Source organism: Physeter macrocephalus, chromosome 11 (genome assembly GCF_002837175.3).
Source record: "Physeter macrocephalus isolate SW-GA chromosome 11, ASM283717v5, whole genome shotgun sequence".
NCBI lineage: Eukaryota > Metazoa > Chordata > Mammalia > Artiodactyla > Physeteridae > Physeter > Physeter macrocephalus.
In genome coordinates this window covers 139,805,889-139,826,669 of record NC_041224.1, presented here as the reverse complement: position 1 = coordinate 139,826,669, position 20,781 = coordinate 139,805,889, and the positions used below count along the sequence as shown (strand labels likewise).

Here is a 20,781-nt window from a genome sequence, read left to right as displayed (position 1 = left end):
CTATGTTCCTTATCTTGTAATAAACCATAATGGAAAAGAATATGAATATATATAATATGTAAAACTGAATCACTTTGCTGTACACCAGAAACTAACACAACATTGTAAATCAACTATACTTCAAAAAAAATTCTGCTGTTCCAAAAGTTTGCTTAAAGAAAACCATTTTATTATTGGAGCTATTCTACCTACTTGTCTTCCCAGTAAACGGCATACTAAAGACATAATTTAGTATAAGGTAAAAATCTAAGCTCATTAGTACTGAAATAAGTCCTGTCAAGTGTTTGAGGGTTTTTTGTTTTGTTTTTTAAAATTAATTAATTAATTAATTAATTAAGATTTATTTATTTTTGGCTGTGTTGGGTCTTCGTTGCTGCGTGTGGGCTTTCTCTAGTTGCGAGAGCCGTGGTGGCTTCTCTTGTTGCGGAGCACAGGCTCCAGGCGCGCAGGCTTCAGTAGTTGTGGCACGTGGGCTCAGTAGTTGTGGCTCAAGGGCTCCAGAGCACAGGCTCAGTAGTTGTGGCACACGGGCTTGGTTGCTCCGCGGCATGTGGGATCTTCCCGGACCAGGGCTCGAACCCGATGTTCCCTGCATTGGCAGGCGGATTCTTAACCACTGTGCCACCAGGGAAGTACCCTGTTTGAGGGTTTTGAATGCAATGAAAACATGTGTCAGAATTTAAACAGCTTATTCTGACATCATTACCATTATTTACTACATCATCATCACCACAACCATCAAATATTTATTGAATACCCAGAGTGAGTAGAGTATACTTAGCAATACTGTTTTATACTGAAGTCTACTTCTAGGAATTTCAACTTAAAAAATTAAAGCAAACAGAAAGTCCTCAACAGAGAATTAGAGTCAGGGAGTACCTGGGCAGAGAATATTGGGAGATGCTGCAAAGCTCGTGTTCATAAACTTTTAGGAAGGCCAGGAAAATAAGACAGTCTAATGTAGTGAGAACCAAAATATCCAATATGCAAATGACCACTACTCTAGCAGCTCCTGTCCTTCTTCCATTGCTGGACCTCTTTGTTGGGTGCCTTGGGCTTATAAGAACAACAAAATCCAAGGAAGGAGTTCTAAAGTGTTCAAAAATAAAGGGAGGGGAAAATCACTGAAAGAAAGGAACTTTCAGAAAGTTGAGGGAAATGTTTTGAGGAGATTCCAGGGAAACTCAGCCTTCCAAGAAGAATTTTTTGTCGTGTGCCTCTTTCACTTCATTTTGTTCTATTGCCTCACATGCTTGTCGCTGGTGTAATTTCAAACGAAAACAAAACAAAACAAACAAACAGAAAACATCCTCAGGAAACAGCGGTGCAGAGTCTGGGGAAGTCTTGCCAGCTGGTTTTCAAGAGCCCTTAATGTGATCCCTTAAGTGGTACTTACCTTGGTGATGTTACCTTGGTTGCAAACAGACACACACAATCCAGCTCACATACACTCATTTCAGCAGTGCCTTATAGGCAACACACATGTGGAATCAAGCTGTCAGATAGTTTACTTGGTACTTGGTAAAGAAAATTAGTTGATGTACTGTAGAGCATTTCTACCCAATTTAGTGATAGCCTTACCAAGGACACCACAATGCTCGGTCATTACCAAGACTGTCTCTTCTGGGTGGTATTTGCAGGGATATTGTCCACTCCTGGCTCTTTGGCTGGTTATCCAGTTCTTCATGTGACCAAAACCTTTCAGACAAAAAGGTTTTTACCAACCAGGACCAGGTAATGACTTAATACTGCAAAGGTTATCAGATAAAATACAGTCAAATTCGAATTTCGGATAAACAATAATTTTTAGCATAAGAATGTCCCAAATACTGAATGGAAATTCTCTATTTTAATTTACTAAATCTGGCAACACCAAAACTGGCTTCCTGAGCTTCCTTCCTTGTTACGTTGATTGGAGTTTTGGGTGTTCGCAAATTCTCTTAATGTACACATACAATTTATTGCTTTACCCATAAAAGGCTAATAACATTCATAGTGTGTGGATTTACTGATTAGAGTGTAACTTTTCCTGATTTATAGTTTGTGTGTATGCTGGGGTGGAAGAATGGATCTTATTATTACTGCCACGTACCAACAGCAGCTGTTGAGATAAATTGCATTAATCAGTTGTTTAAAGCAATACAAACCATTGGGGGAAGGATAAAGGACTAGTATAAATGAGTTCCAATAAGATCACTTTAACTGCAAGCTGAAATAATTTGTATCAAGGAAAAGGGAAATAGGAATTCTACTCTGGAAGAAAGGTAATTTTGGAGAATGGAAAACTTTGAGAATAAGGCAGTCTGGGAAGTGGAGTTCTATAGTTGGGACTTAAGAGTATTACGGTCTCTAAGAAAAACACTAGGATGTTTGAGAGAGATGCAGAATGGGAGCCAGGAATATGTCAAAGAAACTGAATATTTCAAGTTTGTGTGTAGGGCTGGCTGTAGATGCATGGAGAGCTGGAATCCCTTTCTCCTGCTTGCTTCTCCTATTCTGCTTGGTCCTTTGGTCCACCTGATTGATTTTGTTGTTTTTTATTAGTACTATTATTTAACTGCATTTGGGTCAAATAGAATCAATTTTGCAATCTAGCTGGGAATCTCACCATACTATGTAACATTATTTTTATGAGATACGGTCTGAATTTCCAACAACTGACATGAAAATAAAATGTTTTTTTTTTCATATAAGAAATCTCACATTGAATTCTGATCAAGCTTAAAGTGGCATCTACATAAATGAACATGCTTCTGAGTGAAAATCCAACAGCTGCTACCCCATTTTTCTTAAACAATGTTTTCTAAACAATCCACCAGGCAATCAATAACCAAAAGCCCAAATCCTGGATGTATATATTGCTATATTCATTATATAGAATATTTACTATCTTTCAACGTGAACCCACACCCACATACACCTTCTTATTGTTTAACAAAAGTCATGTCTCATGGCCAGAAAACGTTATCACATTTTACATCTTTCACTTGCAGTGACCTTAAGAAGTAGATGGGAAGCTTCAGACTTCTGACCCCCAGGACCACGTCCCTGCATTCCCAGGCACGAGGGCAACTCCTGGGACTCATCACAGGGCCCCTCCAGCCCTGGCCCAGCTGGAGTGTGGGCAGCGGAGGTAAGGAGGGTGGAGGAGGCTCTGCAGCACCCTGTGCAAAGGGAACAGCCAGCGGGTCTGAGGGACCCCAGGCTCTGCACTGAACCACAAGCGCTGGCCTCCCAGCCCCCGGGGAGGGGGGCACAGAAGCAGCAGAAGCAGAAAATAAAATGTTGAAACACATCTTGGTTCGGCTGGATGTGTGGCTTATCCATCTGGTGGGTCTTGAATCCATGTAGAAGGCCTGGTCACAGTACAGTGTATTATATTGTATTACACTGAATACACATCAAAAACAGATCTTACAGATTCAGTTCAATCACATGCATTTGACACCTATTTGACTACCTTTCTGGAAATACAAACATACTATATTTTAAAGAGAGGTGGAGTAGGAAAGATAGTGCATAGTTGTGCATTGTGTTAGATGTGGAGGTTGAAGGTGAACAAGACCTTGCTCTGACTTCAAGATGTTTACAAATAGCTACAAAGCGGACTAAGCTATTATAAAGAAGGGAGTTAATAAGTACAAGAGATGATGTATGTGGAAAGTGCGTTGCAAATGTAAAGTGCTGTGGAGTTCTTCTAGAATGGGCCTTTAGATTCTCTCCAAAATTAGGAGGATCAGATAAAAGAAACTGAGTCCTTGAGAAACTCAAGAACGAAGGTCATGAATTCCCGGTGGCCACCTTGGCCATAAAACCTTGGGCAACTTGCACAGCCTTCAACCTCAACTTTCTCCTTTGTTAAGTTGAGCGGATTACCAATATCTATATTTGAGGGTTGTTGAGTAGATTAAAAGCAGGTAATGAGTGAAGCACCTAGCATTGTGCCCGGCAGGAGTAAGGGCTCAAGAAACAGTCCTTCTTATTACTCCTTATTTTCGACTTCTTCTCTGACTGAGAAGGGAACACTTTGTGTAGGGCTACTTTAGTGGGTCCTACTTAGGGGCACGGCTGAGGGCTAAGCCGTACAGTTTTCACAAGGAACAACCGGCGGCCTCCAACTTACGCCCCTCGCCCCAGTCACGGACCAGGGAAATTAGGGCTCTTCTAGAGAAAACGGTGCCCTGGTCTCTTCTCTGTAGGCACTAAGGGAGAGCTGCCGCAGAAGCCCAGGTTTCGAAGCGGCGCAGGAGGGCAGGGAGGCTCCGAAGGGGTCGCGGGAGCCCGGACGCTGGTAGGACCCGCGCGGCCCCGCGCCTCGTCCCCATCGCGGGAGCGGAGGCGGGGAAGTGGGCGCTGAGGGGCGCGGGGCGACGGCCCTCTTGTCCGTGCTCGCCGAGCCGGGGCGGGCACATCTTCCCGCCGCCCAATCCCCAGCCTTAGTCGCGGCCTCATGAATAAGCAACAAAGCGAAGCGCCCTCCCCCTGGCGTCCCAGACAGCGGAGGGAGCCGCCACCGCTGCAGGGGCCGCCGCGGGGATGCCGAGCGCGGGCACCAGAGCTCTCCTCTGCGCGCTGCGCGGCTGAAGGCGCACAGGTGAGGACGGGCCAGGCTTCTGCCACTCGGGCGACCGCGGCTGCAGAAGGTGCGCCCGGGCAGAGACGGAGCCGGAGCCTCTGGCGGCTCGGGGCCGCCCCGGTAGCTGTGCAGCCCGCGGAGCGCGGCAGCCCGGGGCGCGCCAGGTGTGCGCCCTGCGCCCCCGCCAGAACGCGGTGCCCCGGCGCGGGGGGCGCGGGGGCAGCTCCGGGAGCGTGGGGCGAGGCGCGCAGGCCTGGGAGGACTGGCCTCTCTCCTCGCTCCAGCCCAGCCTCACGGCTCCACACCAGCGAGCGGGCCTTTTGTGCTGGAGGAGCTTGCAGGGCTGGCTGCTTTTGTGTGGGCTTTTCTTTCTTCTCTCCCTCGCCTCTCAGTCTCACAGCGGTGGTAGAGAAGTTCCCGAAGACTAAGATTTGCTCCTTTCAAAGCATCGATTGCAATGACCCCGATGTCAGTCAGTGCGAGCAGCCGAGGAGCTAATGGGGGCTATGGTGGCCACCGAAATGTGTTGTGTTACTTTGCAGAAAACAAACAGTTGAGTGTTTAGCGCAAGGATGTCACGGAACCTCCTTGCTCAGACCCTGACCGGCCCCCCACGACACGGCAGGAGCATGCTCCTTGGAAAGGTCACTTAATTGGAAAGAGGGCCTGCGGGTTAGACTCCAGAATGGTTGCAAGGTGATACCTGGAGGTGCCCAGATGTCGCATGTGCGTCCTGGTCACTGACAGAACCCGACCTGTGTACATTCCCAACATGCAAAGCCTGGCTGGCGAAAAATCGGCCGGGCGCACAAAATATAGGACCTTCAAGAGTTTGGAGTTCTCAGAGATAAGAAATCTTTGCCTTCCCAAGCTGATGCCGAGGATCTGCCAGCCTCTTGGCACCTCATTTCAGTGTAGAGCTGCTGTGGAGGAGAGGAGAGAGGCTGCTTTAAAGAGTCTGCTTTCTTTCTATGGAAGTTTTAGTTTGAAACTTAAGGGGAAGAGCTAGTGGCTCCCAAAACCATCCATAGAACTCTGAAGGATTTTTTTTCCTTAGGGAGCAAAGTGTGTGGCCAGAATTTGCATGTCTCCCCTCCTTTTCGTGAATTTCCTTCATCACAAGTGATGCTGTTGGGCTCCAAGGAGTCTTGTTTAAACACCTACAGAGTCAGTCACTGACCCACTTTCTGTTCACTTGCCGGCAGAATCCCACTGTAGCATCTACTGAAAGAAACTCAAAACTGGGTGAGATTTCACAGTATCAGAACATTTATACACAGTAGATTTAAGGGTAGTCTGACTTACTTTTATGAATAAGGTAGAGTTGTTATATTTGTCATATTATGAACAAAGCACTTATGCAGCAGACTTGATATTGGTTGTATTTATTCACAAAACTCCTAAGACTCAGCAAGTCTAAGGTAGCTACAGCAACAGAGCCAATTAGGGAGATGTGGATGTCTTTGTTTTCATGGGAGGCTTCTTAACATTATATTCAGCATTTCCTGCTAGACCTTTCAATATCATAATTTGGTTTTATGGAAATGGTTTGATGATAAATGTAAGTATAGGATCAAAATGTGGACGATGGGCTTACCTGCTATGGAAAATTTCTACTCGTCAACTAAAGGTGTATTTCACTTTTTATTCAGCAGGTGTTTGCCTGAAAACTTGTGTAACGAATTGTATTTTCATTGAATTTGTTTATTCTCACATAGGGAAGCTGGATATTCAGAGAGAACCTGAGTTTAATCTCTGTAAAATGAAAGCTCACTCTCTAATTAAGATGTGTAGTCAGTCTTGTTTTTTCATATTGTGTTTACTTGGTGATTATAAGAAAAGTATCTGAATCAAGTTTCAGCTTGAAATGTTAGAGATTATGCTTATTCTGTGAAATGTCTACCTGGGGATTACTTTCTCCTTAAATGCCAGCTAGTATTTAGAGATTTTGTCAAGCAAATGAGGTTTGAGAACTACAGAGAACAGAAACGAAGTGTCCCATTGGGTCATTGAAAAGAACTGTATGATGGATGGACAGGAGCTTGTTGACCAAGATTGATTAGGATGGAATTCTGCAAACATCAGACAATTCCCAGGTCATTTGGTCTACTTGAAAAGCTGAAAGGGGAAGCTCCATGGAAATAGCTTAGGAGAAAAAGGATGTTATGGATGTTTCAGACTGCTCATATTTCTGTATTTTGAGGGGAATGAATGTCAATACCACAATATGTCTTAAATTGTAAGATACTTAAACATTTTTTCTTCAAACCATTTTTATGTCTATTATCACTTTTGTTGGTCTTTCACCTTTGAAGAAAACAGAATGAGCATAATTATCTCCATTTTGCAAAGAAGAAACTGAGTTTCAGTGATTTGCCCAAGGTAGAGTTGGAACTCGAAGCCAAGTCCAGCTTCTTTTACCAGGGATAGGATTATCCACTGGGAGTGATAAACACAGATATCTTCATTTGTCTCCATCACTAAATTGTAGAGAATAAAGCTTGTGGGCTTGATACGTAGAATTTAGTTGTGGTCTGGAGGAATGGTAAAGCACTTTGCTGGCAGTTGCCAGAGTAATCGTCTTGACCCCAGCCTGCTTATCCTCTTCTCTGTCAGCACGATGCCACTTTTCTCCTGTGGGACTATGATTTTTCTTATGGTTACTCTATTCTCCCTCCTTCCACTGTGGTTGAACATGCTACTGAGAGGATCATCTGTCATTCCAGCCTCTTAATTTATAGTGAAGGATGACTGGAGTCAGATCATCTTAAAGCCAATATATCAGGCCAAGTAACAGTAGTCAATAGCAGTGAATAGTAGTGAATCACAAATGGGGTACCTTAATGCTGTGTGCCATAGCTGGGTTAATAGGGTCAGAGTCTTGCTAAGCTCTGCTTCAGACAAATGAAATAGGCTTGGCAATGAGAGCCTTAAGGATTAAAAAAAGAAAAGGTAAGACAGTGACGAAATTATCATTGAGGATCAGGGAAAACACAAAATGGAAAGATTATTAAGACACAAACGAAGAAGGCAAAGAGTTTTCTTTTCCCATTATCAATCAAAGAATTACTAATTGGATTTTGAAAGGTGAAGGGGAATTGGGAAGCAAGTTAACCTGAAGCTCTGAAACTTGTCCCTTGTTCCTGGTGACCTCTCTCTCTCTCTCTCTCTCTTTTTTTTTTTTTTTAAATGAAATACACTCCGAAAACCTAAAATATAGCAGAAATGAGAATACAGAAATTATTACTATTATTAAAATCACACACTGGATAAGTAGCCAAAATTGACTAGGTGATGAACAAAACGTACAGTTAGACATGGATAGACCATGAAATGTCATTGAACATCGTACAGTATAAAATAGAGATTCTGAACATTCTTCTTCACATTTTTTTCAAAGCAATATTTTAAATTAATTTCTCTCTTACCTCTCCTGATTTTTCTCCTCCTTACTTCTTTTTTTTTGTTGCTGTACGCGGGCCTCTCACTGTTGTGGCCTCTCCCGTTGCGGAGCACAGGCTCCGGACGCGCAGGCTCAGCGGCCATGGCTCATGGGCCTAGGCTGCTCCGCGACATGTGGGATCTTCCCGGACCGGGACACGAACCCGCATCCCCTGCATCGGCAGGCGGACTCTCAACCACTGCGCCACCAGGGAAGCCCAACTTTTTCACATTTTTAAATGGTTATTTATATTCACTTTACGCCACTGAATGTTTATCGAACACCTCTCCTATGTGTCTACCATTATTATATGGCAAAGGAAGCTGAAAGACTAGTGTTTGCATGCAAAGAACATAATTTTATTTGAGTTGATAAGGCTTACAGACATGACAATTTGTGCTGGAGAAGCTAGGAGAAGGGTGGGAAGAGAACGGGCCAGGCACCCGCAATTAGTAAACAGGACGTGACCTGTGGGACCAGGGTTTGGATACCTGGGGTAGGGAAGAAGGAGGGAGCATTCTGGCTAGTGCAATGGCATGAGCAAAACTTGGGAAGCTGAAATGAGTAAGGCACATAAGAGGGCAATATACCCAACTGGCGATGGTGTTTGTACCGGGCACTGGTGGTGTGGGGTTGCATTATAGGTGTGGAGTTTGGCAATTGTATGTTTGGGGTCACTAAATGATGTGTTTTGGGAAGGCAGAGGGTTGCAGTGGCAAAGGCAGGAAACTTGATGTCCGACAGACACGATCACGCAGGCAAGTTAATTAACCTCTGCGAGATGGTAGTTTTCTCACCAAAAAAAAAAAAAAAGAAAAAAAAGGAAAGGATAATGGTAGTACCTATCTCAATAGGTTGTTGTAAAGGATTAAATAACATAATTTACATAAGACAGTTAAAACACTTGGCATCCCCTGAATGGTAGCCATTTTTGATTTATTATTGTCATTTCTTTTGTTAAGAGTTAACCATCTGACTGTATAAAATGGATTGGAGAGGAGAGAGTCTGATCAGGATCATCAGTTAGAGGCAGTTAAAATAATGACAATCCAGTGTCCATCCCCAAGAAGGGACAATTCCAAGAGATATTATGAGGGAAGGATCCACAGAAGTTGTGAATCTGGAATATATAGGAGAGAAGAGTTCAAGATGACACCACAGTTTAGATGAAGGTGGTGTGTTTGAGGTGGCATCCAAGTAACATCCAGTAGACAAAGAAAATCTAAGGCAGCTTTCTTCCCAAAACTCCACATCAGCTGTTTATGGTATTTGTGTTTATCCCCCCAAAAGGAAAATATCAGGCAGATTGTCACTAGTTTTTTGGCATACTCTACAGGCCTCCTGTGTCTTGAGTACCCTTAGGGCAATGCTCATGTTCCTTATATATTATACATGAAACTCAACTTGCTTTGAAAAAAGCAGCTTTGTCACTGTTGAGAATGATTGAACACACTGTTTCCCTTTTGCGTCTGTATTTTGGTAACACACTGAACAACGGCAGCATACATTTTAGTTGGAAAAATATTGACCAAGTGTTTGAAAAAACCTGATTATTAAGTCTAACAAGAAGGCTAAGGCTGTATTTTTTTATGTTGTCTTTCATTTGTCTTTGAAACTTGAATATGTCTAGACTCGACAAAGAAACAGATTCTGGACTGTATCTATTTAAGATTGTCGAAGATAAGGCTTGACACAACAGCTTATCTGCTCACTGGTGGCAGAAATGCAGTAAATTCTTCAGAGGACTGCCAAGCCATTAGGGTACCTTGATAGCGAATGACATAGTGCTATGACTTGCTCAGAAAAAGATGCTTTTTAAGCTATTAGAAGCTAGTGTCCACTATCAGTTAGCAACTGGGTGAGAGTTCATTTATCTGAATTAATTTGCACTGAGGGATATAGTGAAAAGAAAGGAGCCTCCAAAGTCACAGTGTAAAGGAGAAGTTAGAGAAATGTTTTGTTTGTTAAATATTCTGATATTTGAGTTAATTTAAGATAATTAAGACCCAATGTCTAATAAGCAATGAAATCTCCCCTCCCTCCCCCTCCTCCAGCAAAGCAGGGCTATAGACATCAGCCAGTATTTACTAAACATTTCCTCTGTGCCAGGCACTTTGCCAGGGACAGGAGACAATGATGAGGAAAAAAGAAAAGGCCTAGAGCCTTCAAAATGTGATTGCAGATGGTTGTTTAGGTCGAAATATTGTCATCGAATTGACAAGGGTCAGTCTTTCCTTATTTATTCTCTAACATCATGCAGCTCCCAGCGAAGGACACCAAACTCATGGGAGTGGCTATGAACCTGCGCTGTGCTTGGAAAGACAGAGAAAGACCTGGAACTTGAAGGTCATCTACCAATTCATCTGAGCTGCAGATGTGTTCCCTGCTGCCGTTCCTACAGGCTGTCTTTTCTGCTTCTTTTAAAGTTCAGGCATCACTTTGAATAGTGGGGCGAAGGAGCATATGGTTGCAGTATGCAGACATAGAATAGGTTTGCAATTCACCCCACTTTTTCTGTCGTAATTGAATTTAGAAAGCAGGTGGCTGACACTTAATTACAGAAGGAAAGTCTTTAAGAGCAATGGCAGAATTCCTTCACGCAAAAATTCTAAAGCTCAAGATGTAGATGGAAATGAAACCTTGAAGGAAAAATCTGTTTTGGAAAGGCAGTAGAGGTTATATTACATCTTTATTGTTTGTCCCCACTACCCTCCAAATCTGATTTGTTCATAAAATTCTCCTCTCAGTTCACGTGACTCCAGAACATATAAATAAAATGTGAAGCATTCGTGCAATCATTTGGGTGCCTTGCCTACTTGATGGCAAAATTGTGGGAAAATGAAAGCATTTGTATTTTTATTTTGTGTTCTATAGATAAAATATGAAAATGGAATCATGGAGATAGAAAGGAGTTCAAAGATTATTTTGTTTAACTCCTCATTCTGTCAAAGGAGAAACTGCGGCTGTTTGTCCAGTATCACATAGCATTTTTTTTTTTTTTTTTTTTTTTTGTGGTATGCGGGCCTCCCTCTGCTGCGGCCTCTCCCGTTGCGGAGCACAGGCTCCGGACGCGCAGGCTCAGCGGCCATGGCTCACGGGCCCAGCCGCTCCGCGGCATGTGGGATCCTCCCAGACGGGGGCGCGAACCCGGTTCCCCTGCATCGGCAGGCGGACGCGCAACCACTGCGCCACCAGGGAAGCCCAGCATGTTTTAACAACAATAAAGCTAGGATTCATTTTTCTCATGCCTGTCTATGCCCCTCTAAACTCTACTGCCACTCATGATGGCCTGTTTTTTTCAGGTTTTTATCCAGAAGCATGGGGTCATGGAGGCCCAACTTTTAGGCCACACCTTCCATCTCCTGGGGTGTTTAGTAAGATTTCACAGAATGGGAGAAATATTTGTATAGGAAAGGGCAGATCTCTGAACAGATCAGAAATGAACCAGAGAGTTCTATAGCTTTTATGTATCTTTGACTATATAGTTTATAGTTCAACTTGTATTTTCAGAAATCAAAGGTGTAGTTTCATCAACTGTGAGCACTCCTGCTTTACAGCTATCATATGTTTTTGTTTTAAGGAAGGAAAATGGAGGCAGCAGGCCAAATACTGCTACTAATTCTGTTACCTGGCTATGAACTGGGATGCTTTATGGCTCATCCATAGTATGGGGATAACTAATGTCCAGAATGTTCACATGCTGTTCCCTCTTTTTCAAATATCTTTCTCATAGTCTCTCCTTTTAAAATAATGCTAGCTACCTGTATGTAATTTAATATTTAAACACAATTGCTTCAACCTCTCATCCTACATATGAGGATATTTAGCATCCCTTTCACCATCTCTGAGGATTCTTGGGTGGGGTGGCTTACATTTCTCCTAGTCATCTCTGGCTTCAGTTTTCTTCTGCTTCTAAATTTATGATCCCTGATATGCTGTTCCTTGTCTGTACATGGCATCTCATGACATCTTCCCATTCCTGTATTCTCCCAAAGAACTGTGGATTCAAGATTTCTGTGTAAAAAATTACCCCCGACTTGGTGGCAATAAATATTTATTATTTCATCCCATTTCTGTGTATTAGGAATTTGGGAGTTGCTTAGCTGGGTTGTTCTGACTCAAGGTCTCTCAAGAAGTTGCAGTCAAGATAGCAGCTGGGGCTGCAGTCATCTGAAGGCCTGACTGGGGCTGGAGGAGCTGCTTCCAAGATAATTCAATCATGTGATGCTGGTAGTTGAGCAAGATGCCTCAGCTCTGAATTCATGGATTCCTCTTTTCTCATGTAGAAAAGTTCAACCTTGTTTTTCTCTTCAGCTGTCTAGATTATGCCCTGAGCACGTGACCTTTTCTCTATCTCAAAAGGACCTGTAAGACTGAATGGGGTAACATGTGGAAGCTTCAGACTCCTTAAGGGGAGAAGACCCATTGAAAATGTCAGTTTTTATACTTGATGTGTGCACATCACATGCTTAACCCAGACAGTTTAATGATCAGACATGGAAGAAGGGAAAAGTATAACTTTTATAAAGATAAGGTCTTTAGATTTAGATTTAGAATTTTCATTCCTAGGTTTAATTTTCTAGAAAACCCACAGTATCTCAGAACTTTCTGATGATGGGATAGATAAGACCTAAAACCCTTAAGTTTGGGGGGAAATTAGCAGTTTTGATATAATTTTAGTTGTCATGAGAGTGTGAGCAGTTTGTAAGAAAATACAATAAATCTTAATCTTACAATAATGTGCATTCAGTAAAGACTGCTAATTTAAAATGTGTTTTGGTTCTTTTAAAGTTTTTTTCAAAAAACACACTTGTTTACATTGTTTAACTATTTTACCTTTTCTAATCATTTTTTTGAGACATGAAGGTTTTGCCTATAATTTTTATAGTTGTTGCAGAGAAAACAATTTAAGTATTTTAAAGATAAATTTTAATTGAAAGTCATTTATATACTTTAAAAACTCTTGAATGAAACTGGTATTCAGTATTTTCTGATGATATTTAATAAGTTTTAAAACATACTTAAAAGGTTCTGTGAAAGTAATGTAAATAAATGTTAAGATTTACTTTTTTATTTCCTGGGTGTGTTGCTATTTCTGTAGTCATTTGACTCCATGATTAATAGAAGAAATGGGGAGAATATTACAAATGTGACTTCAAGGGTAGTTTATTTCAAGTAGGTATTTAAAAAACAATGAACTTAGTAACTATGTGTACCCTTTGCTAGAGAACTTCAAGTTAAATCAGCTGAAAATTCAGCAGGGAAAAATGAACTGGGTTATCCACATCTCAAAGGTACAAAGAAATAGAACATTCCTCTCCTATGTACTGTCTCTGAGCTGGGAGTCAAGGAGATTATTTTACTTATGGTTTAGTTTAAAGGGGCTTATTTACACCATATATTTATATGACAGTTTGATATGCTTTATTTTTCTGCAGGACTCAATTACTGGAATTGTCGACTCTACCAATTTATGTGCACATTTCTCTTCCACTATGAGCAGACCAGTTGTATTGCACATTTGTCTGGCTTTCTGTAGCCTTCTACTTCTCAGCTTTGCCACACAATGTCTGGCCTTCCCCAGCGTGGAAAGAAGGGAGATAGCACCTGTTCATGAAGAAAAAGGGCAGTCTGAGAGGCTGAACACAGATGACCTAGAAAATAACTCCATTACTTCAAAGTACACTCTGGTCTCTGAAGAACCAATGATAGTGTTAGCAGGACCATCAGCAATGTCATTAAATAAAGTATTCCCTAGTAACAAAGAAACCCCTCCTATAGGAGCTGGGCTCACGCAGCCTGATAGCCCTGGCATTTACGCTGCTACTGAGCCAGTGATCTCAGCAGGGGAAGAAGTGTTTGGTTCCAGCCAGCCAGAGAGAATGTCTCCCGAAAGCCGACTTTCCAAGGCCATGTTAACCAACCCTATCACTCCAACTGCTTCTCTGAATATTGATGAGAAGGAGGAACCCTCCCGTAGTACCATCATTCAGCCCATTGTGGAAGGGACCACCGAAGCAACACAAGGTTTTCTGCACGATGTGGATGATCAATTGTTTGCAACTGAAAATCAGGCAGGAGTTAGTCTGGGACATTCGCCTTTATCCTATGTGAATGCTAAAGAGTTGCTAACCACCCGTCCAAGGACTGAGAAATTTGAAGCAGACCCAGAGCATAAGACAACTTCTTTTCCTGGTGCTGAGCCCACAGCAGGCGCTGAGCCTTCCCAGATGACAGCTGATAATACCCAGGCTACTGCCACCAAGCACTGGCTCGTAACCTCTGAGTCCACCCTGAGTGTTGAGCCAGAAACTGACAGCCTGCTGGGAGCCCCAGAAGTCACAGTGAGTGTCAGCACAGCTGTTCCAGCTGTCTCCGTCGTAAGTGTTGAGTGGGATGACACCAAATTAGAGAGTGTAAGCCAGATAAAGACCCCAAAGCTTGGAGACAATACAGAGACTCAGGTGAGAATTGAAACGTCTCAGACAACCCAAGCAACCAGTAATGGTATGGAAGGCATGGAAGGGGGCGAAACTTTGACAGAGGCTGCAGATGTGGCTCTGAGGCTGCCAGAAGGGGAAGCACACAGGGGAACAGCCCTGCTAATAGCACGTGGGGATGAGAGATCATCTGCCTTCACCCATCAAAGTTCCTTTACTCCCACAAGTCCAGTGGGAGGTATGAAAGTCTCTGTGGAAAACCTGGTCCAAAATACTGCAGACTTCATGGAATCCACCAAGGAGAACAATGCCATGCTGTTCTTAGAGACCACTGTTTCCATCTCAGAATATGAGTCTGAGGCATATCAGCCACTGGGAAATACATTTAAAGGTAAAAGAAAGAAAGAAAAAAAAGAAAAATAAGCTTTGTTTAACTTGGAATGTTTCTGTTTGGTTTTATTATTTTTTAATTGACATATAGCTGATGCATAACGTTGTAATGTTTTAGACGTTTTATGTTTTTTTTTTAAAGTGACAATTTAGAAGTAAGTTATCTAAGTTTAATGAAAAACAAAAGTAAATAAAAAATGCATTTTTCATAAAAATTATATCCAAATATAACCCCTGCATATAGACCTGTGGTATTCAAATAGGAATAATTTGCGTCACGCCTTCTGCCCGCCCCCGCGCCAATCATTTGGCGATGTTTGGAGACATTTTTTCCAGTTTTATTGAAATGTAATTGACGTATGGCACTGTGTAAGTTTAAGTTGTGTGGCATAATGATTTGACCTATATACATCATGAAACGATTATCACAATAAATTTAGTGAACTTCCATCAACTCATATAGATACAAAATTAAAGAAATAATAAAACATTTTTTTTCTTGTAATGAGAACTCTTAGGATGTACTCTCTTAACTTTCATATATAACATATGGCAGTGTTAATTATATTTATCATATTGTACATCACTAGTACTTATTTATCTTACACCTGGAGGTTTGTACCTTTAGACTGCCTTCATCCAGTTTCCCCTCCCTCTATCCCCTGCCTCTAGTAACCACAAATCTGATCTCTTTTTCTATGAGTTTGTTTGTTTTTGAAATATAATTGGCCTAAAACACTGTGTTAGTTCCTAGTTAGTTAGTTGCACAACACAGTGATTCGGTATTTCTATACATTACAAAATGATCACCATGATAAGTCTAGTTACCAGCTGTCACCATACAAAGATGTTACATATTTATTGACTGTATTCCCCACACTGTACATTTCATACCTGTGACTCATTTATTTTGCACCTGGAAGTTTGTACCGCTTAATCTCCAGTACCTATTTCCGGAGACATTTTTGGTCATCACAGTAGAGAGCATCTAGGGGGTAGAGGCCAAGATACTGCTAAACATCCTACAGTGCACAGCAACCAAGATATATCTGAGCCAAAATATATATATGTGTGTGTGTGTATATATATATATCTGAGAAACCCTGATATAGATTAATATTTTTCAAACCTTTTATTATGAAAATGTGTATATTTACAGGAAAATGTGAAATAATTAGCTGTATGTTTAAATGATGTAATCAACAATGTTGAATACTTATTTATACATTGTTGTAAAAAATACTCACATTCCTGATATTTCTTACCAAAAATCCTTAGGTAAATATTTATCTCATAGTATTAACCATGTGAGTTCTTTGACTTTGTTTTCCTAAAAAGAAATTCTTCTAGAAATAAGGGGGAAAAAATACCAGTACAGATAAATCCTCTCTGCTGGCTTGATTCTCCACTTTCTACTTCCTCGTGGCTTCTACATCTGTGAATGCTATGAGCTGATAATCCTTGCATTTGTTGCTGATGGATGATATTTTTCTTTTATTGTGTGTAGTTGGTCAGATAACAGAATGGGGAGGGAAAGACTTAGGGTAATGTGCATATGCTCATTCCACATTGTTTTGGAATATGTACAGCTGTTACTCCAGCTAATGGAAAATATCAAATTAGTAATATGTTTTATAAAGTGTTATGGAGATTGAATTAAAACGATAAAAGATTTAATTTTACATGTCCAATTCATTTTTTAAAGACTGTAAGACTTAGTATACTGGAAGTTTTCGTAGAAGCTCCCAGAAAATGTTTTGTAAGTTGGTTTTTAAATTCTATTAAGAGAGTTGGGTCCACATGACCATGAAGATATTAAACATAACCAAACAATAAGTTTATTTCAGTTCTCCATTATACTTTAAGCTATTCCTGGAGCATTAAATCATGTAGTTCCAGATTATTCACTGCACAGTTGAATCCATGATTCTTATGTACTAGACTTGCATTAGCTTCCATTAATACAGCCTAAAAAAGTAAAATGAATTTGGTAATTGATTGTTTTTTTTGATTATTGAATATGCTCCTTACTTAGTCATAATTGCCTCACTTAACTACAGTCTTTTAACAGGCAACTTCTTTTAATTCCCAGCACATAGCACAATATATGGCACATAGTAGGTGCTCAGTAAATATCTGTTCATTGAATGACTAAATGAAGATAGAGAACGATTCAGACTAGAATTATCTAATCCGACTGCCTGCATTGTCCAAATTAATCAAAAAGCTTCTAAATATTCTTGGTAGAGAGAGGAACGGTCAAATAATTCCTTTCAACTTTACTTTTTTTGTAGAGTTAAAAATAATGTGAAAAATTGAGATTATTGACAGCAGTAGTAAGAGAATAGCCAAAAAGCTTTTCTACCCATTTTCTGGTGATTACAAGTATTTCTGAGAAGTAAACCACTCAATGCCACACAATCTAGTTTTAAGAAAGGTCACTTTTGTAGAACAGGTTTGGATTTCCTCCTTGAGCCTCCTTCTCAAGATCATTAAGTGACCTCAAATCCCCTGCCCAGGACAAATGCTGATCCTAGTGACCTCAAGGAGGGAAGGATATGTGACAACTACACTCTGTGGAGCCCCCAGGAGGGCGATAACTTTCACCTTTTCTCTACCCAGAGAGTGACATTGTCAAAAGAGTGCTTCAGAAATATCCTGGATTGTGTCTCACCCCAGGAGCTTCTGAAGGAGCTGGAGAAACTGAAGAGTCATTAGCTTCTGAACAAAGCCAGTGGCACCTGGTTGCATTGGCAGAGGGACTTTGGAACTGTTCTGCCCATTAAGACATTTTAATCAATCGAGAAGGTTTAGTCACACTGATGTGGTCAGCTGGTTTCACAACTGAGCTTGATTAAAATTTTTCCAATCTGTTGGCCTCAGTTTCTCCATCTGGAAATGGGGAAGACAAAATTAAATCTAAGGGCCTTCCTCCCTTATTTGTCTAAGAGGGGTGTCTAAGGTCTCGGCTCACCCCCTGCAGGGCTGGTAACTGTGACTGATGAACTGTCATGACCAACCCATTGCATTATCCTACCACGTTCTTGAAGTCAACTTTCAGCAAACCTACCGGCTGTGTTCAGATTTGTTGACTCCTGCAGGTTAGGCTCTAGAGGAATTTTATACAGGAATTCTGTAAATGTGATGGGGGTGCAGGTTGTGTGTTTTACTCATCATTGGAAAAGAAAGAGGGAATAGGGGTGGGTATATGTGAATAGCTGATGATGGAAATTCAGCCAAGGAACTGGGGGTGGCTTCCAACACTTGGAAGATGGACGTTTATCCCTGGGTGTCCTGAATTTTAACTCTTAATTTTTACTCCATTAAAATGCCTTAAATTTCAAAAAAAAAAAAAAAAAAAAGAAGTAAACACCTCAAATGCCAATCGTTTTAGGGCCCAGGGACTACTTAAGACATTCTCTTCTTCAGGGAATGCAAAAATTTCTTGGCATTTTTGGGTGTTATGAACAGATGAGGATCCTGAGATTATAGTCAGTTCTCTGATTCAGCTGGTTCTTCAGCTGGTTCACTTGAAGATCAGGTTTTAAAAGCAATCTATAATAATTATATATTTTTTCTCTACAGGAATTGGGGAGAATGAGAGATGTGGAGAAATTCTGAATGTTATTTTAAAAATTCCCATTACTATTTCTAGCTCTCACTCTTCTTTCTCTAACAGCAGTCACTTATTCAAAGTATTATACCATGCCCAGTTTTGAAAAAATTTATTTGTTTTATTTATTTATTTTTGGCTGCATTGGGTCTTTGTTGCTGCGCGTGGGCTTTCTCTAGTTGCGGTGAGCGGGGGCTACTCTTCGTTGCGTTGTGTGGGCTTCTTATTGCAGTGGCTTCGCTTGTTGTGGAGCACGGGCTCTAGGCACGCGGGCTTCAGTAGTTGTGGCATGTGGGCTCAATAGTTGTGGCTCGCAGGCTCTAGAGCGCAGGCTCAGTAGTTGTGGTGCACGGGCTTAGTTGCTCTGTGACATGTGGGATCTTCCTGGACCAGGGCTCGAACCCGGGCTCGAACCCATTTCGCCTGCATTGGCAGGAAGATTCTTAACCACTGTCCCACCAGGGAAGGCCATACCATGCCCTTTTGATATTTCTTGCTGTTTCATGAAACTGTGAGTATAGAGTGAACATTTATTTTGACATATTTTTTCTCAAGTGTTCATTATGCTTTCAAAAATGAGGGCAACATGGAGAATGCATACTGCTTAAAATGTTAAAACTATATATTACCTTTTTATGGCAAACATAGCATTGTCTTAGGTGTTAAAGATACAAAAAGGGCAATGAATCCTCTCTCTCAAGAGATGTGTGATCTTATTTCAGAAAAAAAACTTAAACAATGGCACAAAGAGCAAATATGAATATGAAGCACAAGTAAGGTTGTCTTATAACCAGGTATATCAATCCATCAAATGTAAAAATCTCCAGTTCAAAAAAAAAATAGTCCAAATTGATTGGGGACCAAGAAATGGAACTGCTTGTACCAAAAAACGTCCAAACACTATTTTAAAGCAAATAAATTGTTTCTGAGGAAAAATATTTTTAGTAATAGGAAGAACAATGAAGTCATTAATAAAAACTTTGAGAAAACCTTTTCACCTATTTCTAGAATGTTATTTCTCATTGCATAATTTACCAGACTTGGTAATGTGCTAAGTATCTAGGATTAGTATTTTAAAAAAGAGAGATAACAGAGTCTTCTAGAAATTAAGTTTTCACAGTGGCTCAGTATTTGAAATTTCCAGCATAGCCCCTCCCTAGGAGGGGGGCAAATATTAACCCTTATAAATAGTCTTTAATAATGTATTTGAGTGGATTATAATGTTGTAAAGAAAATGGACCTCTGATAAATACATCATACCCCACCGGTCTGTTTCATTCTGTTTTATGATTTAAAAGCAAGTGCAGATCTCCTACAGAGGCTACTCCAAGTTGTTCCTTAGGCAATGGCAGGATTTCCTTTCTCATGGCTGAATAATATTCCTCTCTCTGTGTGTGTGTGTGTGTGTGTGTGTGTGTGTATGTCTGTGTGTCTGTGTGTTTATCCATTCATCTGTTGATGGGATAAGCACAGTTAGCACAGTGGTTAAGAGCCCTAACTATGTAACCTTAGTCAGGTTCCTTAGCCTTTCTACACCTAAGTTGTTTATAAAATGAGGTAATAATAGCTGATATTTATTGAATACTTACGAAGCACTGGGCATGTACTATTTTACATGGGTTATCTAATTTAATCTTTGTAAAAATGCTATGAGATAGATACTCTTATTATTTCCATTTTACCACTGAGGAAGCTCAAGGCCCAGAGAAATTAAGTAATTCGTTCAATGTCATGCAGATAGTAGGTGGCTGAGTCCGAATTGAGACCCAGGCAAATTGGGTCTAGAGCCTGCGTTCTTGACCACTATGATATATGGCTTCCACAGAATATTAGTACCTACCTCCCCTTAGTACATATGGGAGGATAAAATAAGATAATGCCCAAGAAGCAAGAACTACAATCCTGCAGCCTGTGGAACAAAAACCACGTTCACAGAAAGATAGACAAGATGAAAAGGCAGAGGGCTATGTACCAGATGAAGGAACAAGATAAAACCCCAGAAAAGCAACTAAATGAAGTGGAGATAGGTAACCTTCCAGAAAAAGAATTCAGAATAATGATAGTGAAGATGATCCAGGACCTCGGTAAAAGAATGGAGGCAAAGATCGAGAAGATGCAAGAAATGTTTAACAAAGACCTAGAAGAATTAAAGAACAAACAAACAGAGATGAACAATACAATAACTGAAATGAAAACTACACTAGAAGGAATCAATAGCAGAATAACTGAGGCAGAAGAACGGATAAGTGACCTGGAAGACAGAATGGTGGAATTCACTGCTGTGGAATACAATGAAGAAAAAAGAATGAAAAGAAATGAA

At 40.9% G+C, this 20,781-nt stretch overlaps 1 protein-coding gene across 1 annotated transcript in view; it reads left to right on the top strand.

Moving 5' to 3' along the window:
- The first annotated feature begins 3,057 nt into the window (after positions 1-3,057).
- ARMH4 (armadillo like helical domain containing 4) overlaps positions 3,058-20,781 on the top strand; it is a 150,439-nt gene continuing 132,715 nt past the window's right edge. The window contains exons 1-2 of the mRNA XM_024118158.1: positions 3,058-3,133; positions 13,457-14,849. Of these exons, the coding sequence (XP_023973926.1) occupies positions 13,514-14,849 (1,336 nt within the window). The 5' untranslated portion in view covers positions 3,058-3,133; positions 13,457-13,513. The remainder of the gene's footprint in view (positions 3,134-13,456; positions 14,850-20,781) is intronic.